The 14,359-nt window shown below is 40.2% G+C and overlaps 1 protein-coding gene and 1 non-coding gene across 20 annotated transcripts in view; one reads left to right on the top strand and one right to left on the bottom strand.

Annotated features, from left to right (window-relative positions):
* ARHGEF9 (Cdc42 guanine nucleotide exchange factor 9) overlaps positions 1-14,359 on the top strand; it is a 456,021-nt gene that overhangs the window by 333,350 nt on the left and 108,312 nt on the right. For all 19 annotated transcript variants that reach the window (XM_015104868.3, XM_060407410.1, XM_060407408.1 and 16 more), the window contains one exon: positions 6,053-6,244. In XM_015104868.3, coding sequence (XP_014960354.1) covers positions 6,053-6,244 — 192 coding nt within the window. The remainder of the gene's footprint in view (positions 1-6,052; positions 6,245-14,359) is intronic.
* On the bottom strand, positions 12,880-12,951 carry TRNAR-ACG (transfer RNA arginine (anticodon ACG)). Its single transcript has one exon. It is a non-coding gene; the product is annotated as a tRNA-Arg (tRNA).

Below are 14,359 nucleotides of genomic sequence, written 5' to 3'. Positions count from 1 at the left end.
ATCTTTTGATATAGAATGTTTAATACATTTATATTAAAATAGTTATCGATAGATATGCACTTATTGCCATTTGGTTAATTATTTTCTGGGTTTGTTTGGTCTTCTCTATTCCTGTGTTCTTCTCTTGGATTCTCCCTTTGGAGTCTGATGGATTTCTTTAGTGTTTTGTTAGAATTTCTGTTGCATTATTTTTTGTGTACCCATTGTAGGTTTTTGGGTTATAGTTGATATGAGGTTTATATATATCAACCTTTATATAGCTGTCTTTCTGGAGCTATTAGTAATTGCCTTCCACTCTTCCCCAGTAACATACTGGAAACCTTCTGACCTGGGGGGCTCATCTTCCAGTGTCATGTCTCTTTGCTTTTTCATACTGTTCATGCGGTTCTAGCAGCAAGAGTACTGGAGTGATTTGCATTTCCTCCTCGAGTGGGCCATTTTTTTTTTTGTCAGAACTCTTAACTATGACCCATCTGTCTTGGGTGACCCTGCTTTGTATAGTTCATAGCTTCATTGAGTTATACAATTCCCTTTGCCACAAGGCTCTGATCCATGAATGGGGCCAAAGCAGAAACGATGCTCATTTATGAATGTGTCTGGTGGTGAAAGTAAAGTCTGATGCTATAAAGAACAATATTGCATAGGACCTGGAATATTAGGTCCACAAATAAAGGTAAGTTGGACATGGTCAAGTAAGAGATGGCAAGAGTGAACATCAACATCTTAGAAATCAGTGAACTAAAATGCACAGTAATAGGCAACTTTAATTCAGATGACCATTATACCTACTACTGTGTGCAAGAATCCCTTAAAAGAAATGGAATAACCCTCATAATCAACAAAAGAGTCTGAAATGCAGTAATTTGGTGCAATCTCAAAAATGACAAAATGATCTCAGTTCATTTCCAAGGCAACCATTCAACATCACAGTAATCCAAGTCTTGCTTGAGCTACTGAGGCCAAGGAAACTGAAGTTGATCAGTTCTATGACAACATACAAGACCTTCTAAAACTAACACCAAAAAGGATGTTATTTTCATCATAGGGGACTAGAATGCAGAAGTAGGAAGTCAAGAAATACCTGGAATAACAGGCCAGTTTGGCCTTGGAATACAAAATGAAGCAGGGCAAAGGCTAACAGAGTTTTGCCAAGAAAACATACTGCTCATAGCAAACACCCTTTTCCAACAACACAAGAGTTTACACATAGACATCACCAGATTGTCAATACCAAATTCAGTTTGACTACATTCTTTGAAGCTTAAGATTAAGAAACAGTATACGGTCAATAAAAGCAAGACCTGGAGCTGACTATGGATCAGATCATCAACTCCTTATTGTAAAATTCAAGCTTAAATTGAAGAAAGTAGGGAAAACCCCTTGATCATTGAGGTATAACCTAAATCAAATCCCTTATGATTATACAGTGGAGGTGATACATAGATTCAAGAAATTAGATCTGATAGATAGATTGCCTAAATAACTATTTAGAGAGTTTCATAACATTGTACAGGAAGCAGCGACTAAAATTACCACAAAGCCAAGGAAATTCAAGAGGCAAAGTCATTGTCTGGGGAGGCTTTACAAATAGCTGAGGAAAGAAGAGAAGTGAAAGGCAAGGGAGAAAAGGAAAGATATACCCAACTGAATGAAGAGTTCCAGAGACTAGCAGGGGGAGATAAGAAGACGCTCTTAAATGAACAATGCAAATGAGTAGAAGAAAAGAATATAATGGGAAATACTAGAGACCTCTTCAAGAAAATTGAGGAGATCAAGGGAATATATCATGCAAGAATGGGCATGATAAAGGAGAGAAACAGTAAGGACCTAACAGAAGTAGGAGAGATTAAGAAGAGGTGGCAAGAATACACAGAGAATCTATATAAAATGTCTTTATCACTCAAATAACCACAATATTGTGGTCATTCATCTAGAGCCAGACATGATGTGGTGTGAAGTCAAGTGGACCTTAGGAAGCATTAATAGAAACAAAGCTAGTGGAAGTGATAGAATTCCAGCTGAACTATTTGATTTGAAAAAATCAAATCCTAAAAGATGATGCTGTGAAAATGGTGCACTCAATATGCCAGCAAATTTGGAAAATTCAGAGGTGGCCACAGGACTGGAAAAGGTCAGTTTTCATTCCAATACCAAAGAAAGGTAATCTCAAAGAATGTTCACATTATTATACAGTATTGCTCATTTAACATACTAGTAAGGTTAAAGCATCACTACGAACAAAGCTAGTGGAGGTGATGGAATTCCTATTGAGCTATTTCAAATCCTGAAAGATGATGCTGTGAAGTGCTGCACTCAATATGCCAGCAAATTTGGAAAACTCAGCAGTGGCCACAGGGCTGGAAAAGGTCAGTTTTCTTTCCAATCCCAAAGAAAGGCAATGCCAAAGAATGCTCAAACTACCGCACAATTGCACTCATCTCACATGCTAGTAAATAATGCTCAAAATTATCCAAGCCAGGCTTCAGCAATATGTGAACCGTAAACTTCCTGATGTTCAAGCTGGTTTTAGAAAAGGCAGAGGAACCAGAGATCAAATTGCCAACATCTGCTGGATCATGGAAAAAGCAAGAGAGTTCCAGAAAAACATCTATTTCTGCTTTATTGACTATGCCAAAGGCTTTGACTGTGTGGATCACAATAAACTGTGGAAAATTCTGAGAGAGATGGGAATGCCAGACCACCTGACCTGCCTCTTGAGAAATCTGTATGCAGGTCAGGAAGCAACAGTTAGAACTGGACATGGAACAACAGACTGGGTCCAAATAGGAAAAGGAGTATGTCAAGGCTGTATATTGTCACCCTGCTTATTTAACTTCTATGCAGAGTACGTCATGGGAAATGCTGGACTGGAAGAAACACAAGCTGGAATCAACATTGCAGGAAGAAATATCAATAACATCAGATATGCAGATGACACCACCCTTATGGCAGAAAGTGAAGAGGAACTAAAAAGCCTTTGGATGAAAGTGAAAGAGGAGAGTGAAAAAGTTGGCTTAAAGCTCAACATTCAGAAAACGAAGATCATGGCATCCGGTCCCATCACTTCATAGGAAATAGATGGGGAAACAGTGGAAACAGTGTCAGACTTTATTTTTGGGGGCTCCAAAATCGCTGCAGATGGTGACTGCAGCGATGAAATTAAAAGACGCTTACTCCTTGGAAGAAAAGTTATGACCAACCTAGATAGTATATTCAAAAGCAGAGACATTTCTTTGCCAACTAAGGTCCATCTAGTCAAGGCTATGGTTTTTCCAGTAGTCATGTATGGGTGTGAGAGTTGGACTATGAAGAAGGCTGAGCACCAAAGAATTGATGCTTTTGAGCTGTGGTGTTGGAGAAGACTCTTGAGAGTCCCTTGGACTGCAAGGAGATCCAACCAGTCCATTTTGATGGAGATCATCCCTGGGATTTCTTTGGAAGGACTGATGCTAAAGGTGAAACTCCAGTACTTTGGCCACCTCATGCAAAGAGTTGACTCATTGGAAAAGACTCTGATGCTTGGAGGGATTGGGGTCAGGAGGAGAAGGGGATGACAGAGGATGAGATGGCTGGATGGCATCACTGACTAGATGGACATAAGTCTGAGTGAAATCTGCGAGTTGGTGATAGACAGGTAGACCCGGCGTGCTGCGATTCATGGGGTTGCCAAGAGTCGGACACAACTGAGCAACTGAACTGAGCTCAAGGTTATGCTTAAAGTGCTTCAAGCTAGGTTTCACTAGTACCTGAACTGAGAACTTCCAGAGATACCAGCTGGGTCTAGAAACGGCAGAAGAACCGGAGGCCAATTTTTCACCATTCCTTGGATCATAGAAAAAGCAAGGGAATTCCAGAAAAACATCTGCTTCATTGACTATGCTAAAGCCTTTGGACTGTGTGGTTCTCAACAAATCGTAGAAATTCTTAAAGAGATGGGAATACAGGACCACCTTACTTGTCTCCTGAAAAGCCTATATGTGTCAGGAAGCAACAATTAGAACCTTACATGGAAAAGCTGACTCGCTCCAAATTGGGAATGGAATATATCAAGGCTGTATATTGATTCCCTGTTTATATATTTTGTATGCAGAATACATCATGTGAAATATCATGATCGATGATCACAAGCTGGTATCAAGGTTGCTGTGAGAAATAGCAACAGCCTCAGATATACAGATGATACCACCCTAATGGCAGAAAGTGAAAAGGCACTAAAGAGCTTTTTCATGAGGGTGAAAGAGGAGAGTGAAAAAAACTTGCTTAAAACTCAACATTCGGAAAACTAAGATCATGGCATATGGGCCCATCACTTCATGGCCATTAGAATGGGAAAAAGTGGAAGCAGTGAGAGATTTAATTTTCTTGGGCTCCAAAATCACTGCTGATGGTGACTGCAGCCATGAATTTAAAGAACACTTGCTCCTTGGAAGGAAAGCTATGACACACCTAGATAGTGTATTAAGAAACAGAGACATCACTTTGCCTACAATGGTCTGTATAGTCAAAACTATGGTTTTTCAAGCAATCATATACAGATGTGAGAGTTGGACCATAAAGAAGGCGACCTTCACATAAGGTGGCCAAAGAATTGATGCTTTTGAACTGTGGTGCTGGAGAAGACTCTTGAGAATACCCTGGACTATGAGGTTAAATAAGTAAATCCTAAATGAAATCAACCCTGAATATTCATTGGAAGGAATAATGCTGAAGCTCCAATACTTTGGCCACCTTGTGTGAAGCGTTGACTCACTGGAAAAGACCCTGATACCGGGAAAGACTGAAGGCAAAGGGAGGAGAGGGTGACAGAGAATGATATGTTTAGATAGCATCCGTGAATCAATAGACATGAATTTGAGCAAACTCCGGGAGACAGTGAAGGTAGTCCATGTGATTGCAAAGTATCGGCCACAGCTTAGAGACTGAACAGCAAACAACAACATATAGCTGTCTATTACACTGACAGTTTGAAGACATTCTCAAAGCACTATACTTTTATTCCCTCACCTCATATTTTATATTTTTGATGTCACATTTTGCCTCTTTTTATTTTATATATCCCTTAACAAATTAGTATAGTTACAGTTGTTTATTCTGCTTTTGTCTTTTAGCCTTCATTGATTAACAATGTTGTGTTTCAGATGTAGAACAAAGTGATTCAGTTATATGTATGCATATATCTCTTCTTTTTCAAATCATTTTAAGTTACCACAGAATATTGAGCAGATATATAACAGTTCCCTGTGCTGTACAGTGGGTATTTGTTGTTTATTTTAAATACAGCAGTGTGTACATGTCAGTACCAGAGTCCCAATCTATCCCTCCCCAACCCTTCTCCTCTGGTAACTATAAGTTTGTTCTCTAAGTGTGTGCTCTTTAAACTGATGGGTTTAGGTGAGTCTTTGCTTATGCCCCTCAGCAATATCCCTCACTACTGCAAATTGCTACTTCAGAGGTATGGTTCATGGATATCATGTTTCCATCTTTACTACCAATTTCTATCTCGTCCTTTTATGTGCAGTAACTATCTAATAACCACTCAAAAATAGCTCTATAAAAATAAAATGAAGTCCAGTTTTAAAACTGCTCTCTATATAGGTGTAGATTTGGTGTGTCCATGGGAAGAGGTGAGATCAGGGTCTTCTTATGTCATCATCTTGGACCCTTCAGCTTCCAAGATTATAATTTAATCTGTAATTTTTGATCCAGCTGTGATGGCTCAATATGCTCCAGCACAAATGAGTTCTGCTTGCCATAACTCTTTTCTCCTCTGAAACCTTCATAGCCAAGAAGTCTCTTAGAGATGGTTTAGTCCTATTCTTCTCCATACTCCATTTTATGGATAGGTCACTATAGGCCTAGAGAGGAAGAGACTCATAGATAAGTCCAACAAGTCACCCTAGAGTCGGTCCTGGCATTCAGTTTAAGAGGGCTCTGGTTGAAGGTTCTGGCTCTATGAATACCTGAAGATTTTAGTTTATCCTTTTTCTACTTGGCTGAAAACTTCTCAAAGAAGGAAGCTAACCCATTCTTCTTCTTCTGCCTGCCTCTACAGCTATGGGTGAACCAGGAGGATGGGGTAGAGGAAGGGCCCAGTGACGTTCAGAATGGGCACCTGGACCCCAACTCAGACTGCCTCTGTCTGGGCCGGCCACTCCAAAACCGGGACCAGATGCGGGCCAACGTCATCAATGAGATCATGAGCACCGAGCGTCATTACATCAAGCACCTAAAGGACATTTGTGAGGTAGGCCCAACTCTGATGGTCCGTGTGAGGGCCCTTAGGATAAGATAGAGGACACTTCCATGAAGAAATGACAGCCTTCCTGGGCTATACCTGTGACAGTCCCAAGGTGTTAGAAAAAGTAGCTGGACTGATCTAGACTCTGTTCAGTGGATGAAACTGCTCCCTTGGGATTACTTTCCCTCTGTTTATTTCTCCCCTTTTTGCTGTCTATCTGTTTGTCTAACTTTCATATGCATATTCGTATTCCCTCTCTTTCTCTCTCTCCCTCCCTTCTTCTGTCCGCTTGCTGGAATCTCTATCTCTATCCTCTTGGCTTCTGATCCAGTTGTTGCCACCCCATGTAAGGGCCTGACTTCATTATAGCACACACACATCCCTGTATGCCAGTAGTTTACAAACTTGAAGTACACCAAAGTCCCTGTGCGAGCTTGTTAAACATGTCAGAGTTCTTATTTCTTGTTTTTTAAATTGGGCTGTAGTTGCCTCACAGTGTTATGTTAGTTTCTGCTGTATAACAAAGGGAACCAGCCACATGTATACATATATCCACATGTATACGTATATCTCTTCCCTCTTGGAACGCTCTCCCAACCTCCCCACATCCTTCCCATCTAGATCACCTCAGAGCACTGAGCTGAGCTCCCCGTAATGTACAGCAGTTTCTCACTAGCTAGCTCTTTTACACATGATAGTGTATTATGTTGGGCAAAAAGTTCATTTGAGTTTTTCTGTAAGGTATAAGGGGAAAACCTGAATGTACTCTGGCCAGTCTAATATGTATGCCAATCCCAATCTTCCATTTTATCCCACCCCTCTCCCTGCCCCGCTGCATGTCCACATGTCATTTCTCTACATCTGTGTCTCTATTCCTGCCCTGAGAAGAGGTTGATCTGTACCATTTTTCTAGATTCCACATATATGCATTGATATACCATATTTGTTTTATTCTTTCTGACTTACTTCACTCTGTATGACAGATTCTAGGTTCATCCATGTCTCTACAAGAGATCCAACTTCATTTCTTTTTGACTGACTAATAGTCCATTGTGTATATACACCACATCTTCTTTTCCACTCATCTGTCTTTGGACATATAGGTTGCTTCCATGTCCTGGCTGTTGTAAACAGTGCTGCAATGAAGAATGGGGTGAATGTCTTTCTGAACTGTGGTTATCCATGTATGGAATTGCTGGGTCATATGGTGATTCTGGGGCTTCCCTGGTAGCTCAGCTGGTAAAGAATCTGCCTACAATGCAGGAGACCCTGGTTTGATTCCTGGGTTGAGTAGTTCTCCTGGAGAAGGGATAGGCTACACACTCCAGTATTCTTGGGCTTCCTTGGAGGCTCAGATGGTAAATAAACCTCTTGCAATGTGGAAGACCTGGGTTTGATCCCTGAGTTGGGAAGATCCCCTGGAGGAGGGCATGGCAACCCATTCTAGTATTCTTGCCTGGAGTATCCCCATGGACAGAGGAGCCTGGCAGGCTACAGTCTATGGGGTCACAAAGAGTCAGACATGACTGGGTGACTAATCACAGCACAGCATTGTAGTTCTGTTTTTAGTTTTTTAAGAAACCTCCATACTGTTCCTCTTAGTGACTGTAAAATCTTTTGCACAACAAAGAAAACCATAAACAAGATGAAAAGACAACCCTCAGTGTGGGAGAAAATATTTGCAAATAAAGCAACTGTCAAGGGAGTAACCTCCAAAGTATTCAAACAGCTCATGCAGCTCAATAACAAAAAACCAACACAATCAAAAAATGGATAGAAGACCTAAATAGGCATTTCTCCAAAGAAGATATGCAGATAGCCAAGAAGCACATGAAAAGATGCTCAATATTACCAATTATTAGAGATGCAAATCAAAACCACAATGATGTATTACCTTACACTGGTAGAATGGACATCATGAAAAAACCTACAAACAATAAATGCTGGAGAGAATATAGAGAAAAGAGAATCCTCTTGCATTGTTCGTGGGAATGTATAAAGTTATTGTTTCTGTAGTGCTGCCTAGTATAACTTTTTGCAGTGATGAACATGTTGTATATCTGTAGTCTCTATTACAGTAGCCCCTGGTCAACCATTTGCTGCTGCTGAGCATTTGAGATGTGGCTAGCATGACTGAGAAATGAAATTGTAAATTTTATTTCATTTTAATTTAAATATCCACGTGTAACTAATACCAACAACTGCACGTGAAAATATTAAGGCCAAGGACTTTGGAACTTAACTTTCTTCACCTAAACTCATTTTCTCACCCCATCCAGGAAGGTTGAAGTTTATCTTCTTCCACTTCCTCAAAGCAGTAAGGTAGGATAGAAAGAACAAGGGCTCTGTAGACATGGAGTGCTGGCTTTCACATCTTAACTTAGTCACTAATTAACGTGTGGCCTTGAAGGTGTCCTTAACTCCTTTGATTTTATGATTTCTCCAGTGGGTTTCATTTTCAGTTCAGTTCAGTCACTCAGTTGTGCCCAACTATTTGCAGCCCCATGGACGCCAGGGTTTCTTGTCAATCACCAACTCCTGGAGCTTGCTCAAACTCATATTCATCGAGTCAGTGATGCCATCCAACCATCTCATCCTCTGTTGCCCCCTTCTCTTCCTGCCTTCAGTATTGCCCAGTATCAGGGTCTTTTCCAATGAGTCAGTTCTTCACATCAAGTGGCCAAAATACTGGGGCTTCAGCAGGCATGAAAGAGAATGAAATAATGCCATTTTCAGCAACATGGATGGATCTATTTACTGTCATACAGAATGAAGTCAGACAGAGAAGGACAGCTATCATATGACATCATGATATGGTGGAGGCATGGATCAACAGTGGCCTGACACAGGGTCAGGGACACTGAATACAATACTGGCATAAGGCCTTTTGAAGGAGGTTGCCATTACACCTAACGTAGGTTTGCTTCAGGGAATGTGGCCCCCACGCGTAAAGAAAAATTGGATTAAAGATTTACTGAGCACAACCCCACCCATCAGACAAAACCCAGATTCCCCAGAGCCAGTCTCTCACGTCAAAGAGCTTCCACAACCTCTTAGTCCTATCTGTCAGAGGTCAGACAGGATGAAAATGACAATCACAGAAAATTAAACAAACTGATCACATGGATCACAGCCTTGTCTAATTCAGTGAAAATATGAGCCATGCTGTGTAGGGCCACCCAAGGTGGACGGGTCATGGTGGATATTTCTGATAAAACATGTTCCCCTGGAGAAGGGAATGACAAACCACATCAGTATTCTTGTCTTGACAACCCATGAACAGTATGAAAAGGCAAAAAAGTATGATCCTGAAAGATAAACTCCCCAGGTCGATAGATGCCCAATATGCTACTGGAGAAGAGTGGAGAAATAGCTCTAGAAAGAATGAAGAGATGGAACCATAGTTGAAACAATGCACAGTTGTGCATGTGACTGGTAATGGAAGTAAAGTCTGATGCTGTAAAGAACAAAAATGCATAGGAACCAGGAATGTTAGGTCCATGAATCAAGGTAAATTGGAAGTGGTCAAACAGGAGACAGCAAGAGTGAACATAGACATTTTAGGAATCAGTGAACAAAAATGGACAGGAATGGGAAAATTTAATTTAGATGACCATTATATCTACTATCCTGGGCAAGAATCCCTGAGAAGAAATGGAGTAGCCCTCAAAGTCAACAAAAGAGTCCAAAATGCAGTACTTGGGTGTGATCTGAAAAAAGACAGAATGAACTCTGTCCCCTTCCAAGGCAGACCATTCAATATCACAGTAATCCAAGTCTATGCCCAACTACTAATGCTGAAGAAGTTGAAGTTGAATGGTTCTGTGATGACCTACAAGACCTTCTAGAACTAACACCACAAAAAAGGGTGTCCTTTTCATCATAAGGGACTGGAATGCAAAAGTAGGAAATCAAGAGATACCCAGAGTAACAGGCCTTGGAGAACAAAATGAAACAGGGCAAAGGCTAACAGAGTTTTGCCAAGAGAACACACTGATCATAGCAAACACCCTCTTCCAACAACACAAGAGAACACTCTACATATAGGCAGCACCAAATGGTTATTACTGAAATCAGATTGATTACATTCTTTTTAGCTGAGGTTGGAGAAACTCTATACAGTCAGCAAAAAGACCAGGAGGTGACCGTAGCTCAGATCATGAACTCCTCATTGCAAAATTCAGATTTACATGGAGAAAGTATGGAAAACCACTAGGTATGACCTAAATCAAATCCCTTGTGATTATACAGAAGTAATGAGTAGATTCAAGGGATTAGATCTGACAGACAGAGTGCCTGAAGAACTATGGATGGAAGTTCATGACATCGTACAGAAGGCAGTGATCAAAACCATCCCTAAGACAAAGAAATGCACAAAGTCAAAATTGTTGTCTGAGGGGGCCTTACAAATGGCTGAGAAAAGAATAGAAGCAAAATGCAAGGGAGAAAAGGAAAGATATATCCATCTGAATGCAGAGTTCCAAAGAATAGCAAGGAGAGATAAGAAAGCCTTCTTAAGTGATCAATGCAAAGAAACAGAGGAAAAGACTAGAATGGAAAGACTAGAGTTCTCTTCAAGAAAGAGACACCAAGGGAACATTTCATGCAAAGATGGGCACAATAAAGGACAGAAACGATATGGACCTAACAGAAGCAGAAGATACTAAGAAGAGGTAGCAAGAATAGACAGAGGAACTATAGAAAAAAGATTTAATTAACCAGATAACCACAATGGTGTGATTACTCACCTAGAGCCAGACATCCTGGAGTGTGAAGTCAAGTGGGCCTTAGCAAGCATCACTACAAACAAAGCTAGTGGAGGTGATGGAATTCCAGCTGAGCTATTTCAAATTCTGAAAGATGATACTGTTAAAGTGCTGCATTTAATATGCCAACAAATTTGGAAAACTCAGCAGTGGCCACAGGACTGGAAGAGATCAGTTTTCATTCCAATCCCAAAGAAAGGAAATGCCAAAGAATGTTCAAACTACCGTACAATTACACTCATCTCACATGCTAGCAAAGTAATGCTCAAAATTCCCCAAGCTATGCTTCAACAATAGGTGAAATGAGAACTTTCAGATGTTCAAGCTGGGTTAGGAAAGGCAGAGGAACCAGAGATCAAATTGCCAATATCCGTTGGATCATCAAAAAAGCAAGAGAGTTCCAGAAAAATATCTACTTCTGTTCTATTGACTACACCAAAGCCTTTGACTGTGTGGATCACAACAATCTGTGGAAAATTCTTAAAGAAATGAAAATACCAAACCACCTTACCTGCCTCCTGAGAAATCTGTATGCAGGTCAAGAAGCAACAGTTAGAACAGGACATGGAACAATTGACTGGTTCCAAATAGGAAAAAAGTACGTCAAGGCTGTATCTAGTCACCCTGCTTATTTAACTTATATGCAGAGTACATCATGTGAACTGCTAGGCTGGAAGAAGTACAAGCTGAAATCCAGATTGCCAAGGGATATATCAGTAACCTCAGATATGCAGATGACACCACTCTTATGGCAGAAAGTGAAGAGGATCTAAAGAGCCTCTTGATGAAAGTGAAAGAGGAGAGTGAAAAAGCTGGCTTCATTTTACCAAACTCTTAAGTTCATTGAGGAAATTAAGTAAATCTAATATTGTAAGTATTTGGGGAAATGTGATTTTTCTTTCCTTCTTTCCCTTTTCTTCTGTTTACCTATCCATCCATGTCTCTCTATTATCTTTTTCTCTTCCTCCTGTCTTCTTGTAAATTGTTATTATTTTTTTAATTACCCTCTTGAATGAGTTAGGTAACATTGGCATCAAACCACTGATATATTATTAATTCAGCAAAAATTTAGTGGAGCTCTGCTCTTTGCCAGGCCTTGGACATATCTCCTACCCTCAAATTGTTCTGCCCTTGACCAACAGCATATGAATCACCTTGAGTTTTTAAGAAATTCAGAATCTTTAACTCTATTCCAAACCTGAGTTCAAATCTGCATTTTAACTAGGTTAACATTTGACTTACAATACATATTAAAGTGTGTGGAGCACTGTTATAAAATGATAATTATCTTAAACTATTTACAATAGCCTGGATATGGAAGCCACCTAAATATCCATCATCAAGAGGAATGGATTAATAATTTTGTGGTACATATATACTATGGAATATTAATAAGCCATAAAAATAACAATATAATGCTATTTATACCAACATGAATGGATCTAGAGATTGTCATACTGAGTGATGTAAGTTAAAGAGAATGACAAGTATATGATATTGCTTATATGTGGAATTCTAAAAAAGACCATAAATGAACATATCTATAGAACAGACGGTTACAGACATAGAAAAGAAACTTATGGTTATTGAGGGGTAAGGAGGGGAGGGATAAATTGGAAGACTGAGATTGACCTCTGCACACTACTATATATAAAATAGATAACTAATAAGGACCTACTGTATAGCGTAGGGAACTCTACTCAATATTCTGTAATGGCCTATATAGGTGAAAGTAAAAGTGAAGTGAAGTGAAGTCGCTCAGTCGTGTCTGACTCTTTGCGACCCTGTGGACTGTATCCTGCCAGGCTCCATTGTCTGTGGGATTTTCGAGGCAAGAATGCTGCAGTGTGTTGCCATTTCCTTCTCCAGGGGATCTTCCCTACCCAGGGATCGAACCCAGGTCTCCTGCATCGTAGGCAGATGCTTTACCATCTGAGCCACCAGGGAAATGTTCGGCCTATGTAGGAAAAGAATACAAAAAAAGAGTCAGTATATGTTTATGTATAATAGTCACCTTGCTGTACACCTGAAAATAGCACAACATTGTAAATCAAGTATACCCCAATACAAATTTTTAAGATAGCTTTCTTATAATGTCTAATGCAAGTTACTACATTCAGTTCTTTACCAAGCAGCCAAAGGATAATATCAATATCTAAGTCAGTTTATATCACTCCTCTACTCAAAAATTTCCAGTGGCACACCTTTCCCTCCTGAGTAGAAGACAAAGACAGAGTTCTCATTTTTACTTACAAACCTGTGTGATCAGCATTTCCTTACTTCTGTGACTTCATCTCTTGCTCCTTTCCCACGTACTCTCACTTCTTTAGCCACAATGGCCTACTGTTGTTCCTTAAAAAGGCCTGATATGCTCCCCACTCATAGCCTTTCCACTGGCTTTCCCTTCTGCCTAAAGTAGTCCTACCTCAGTTCAGTTCAGTTCAGTCGCTCAGTCATGGCCGACTCTTTGCAACCCCATAGACTGCAGCACTCCAGGCTTCCCTGTCCATCACAACTCCTGGAGCTTGCTCAAACTCGTCCATTGAGTTGGTGATACCATCCAACTGTCTCATCCTCTGTCGTCCCATTCTCCTCCTGCCTTCAATGTTTCCCAGTATCAGGGTCTTTTCCAATGAGTCAGTTCTTCACATCAGGTGGCCATAGTATTGGAACTTCAGCTTCAGCATCAGTCCTTCCAATGAGTATTCAGGACTGATTTCCTTTAGGATTGACTGGTTGGATCTCCTTGAAGTCCAAGGGACTCTCAAGAGTCTTCTCCAACACCACAGTTCAAAGGCATCAATTCTTTGGCACTCAGCTTTCTTTATGGTCCAACTCCCACATCATACATGACTACTGGAAAAACCATAGCTTTGACTAGATGGATCTTTGTCGGCAAAGTAATGTCTGCTTTTAATATGCTCTCTAGGTTTGTCACAGCTTTTCTTCGAAGGAGCAAGTGTCTTGTAATTTCATGGCTGCAGTCAGCATCTGCAGTGATTTTGGAGCCCAAGAAAATAAAGTTATTTCTCTATGTATTTCTCATTCTCCCCTACTATAAAGTAAATTCCAATGAGGGACAGCTTTCTTCATGTATTTACTGATACATACTCAGCATCTGGCACAGTGGTTGGCTGATGGTAGATGCTCAATAAGTATTTTTGAAAGTCAGATTTAACTACAAGTGCACATCTGTATGTACTGCTTTGGCAAAGTACATTCACACCTTGACATTTCATTTTCACACAGGAAATAGGTTATTATTGTCATAACTATTTTTGAGATCAGCAGACTGAATCTCCAAGAGACGAAATTACTTTCCTAGAGTTCTCAGATACTGGCCCAGTAGGAATAT

The sequence above is a fragment of the Ovis aries genome, chromosome X (assembly GCF_016772045.2).
Source record: "Ovis aries strain OAR_USU_Benz2616 breed Rambouillet chromosome X, ARS-UI_Ramb_v3.0, whole genome shotgun sequence".
Taxonomy (NCBI): domain Eukaryota; kingdom Metazoa; phylum Chordata; class Mammalia; order Artiodactyla; family Bovidae; genus Ovis; species Ovis aries.
The sequence above is the reverse complement of the archived record's forward strand: the minus strand, read 5'-3'. Positions and strand labels throughout refer to the sequence as shown.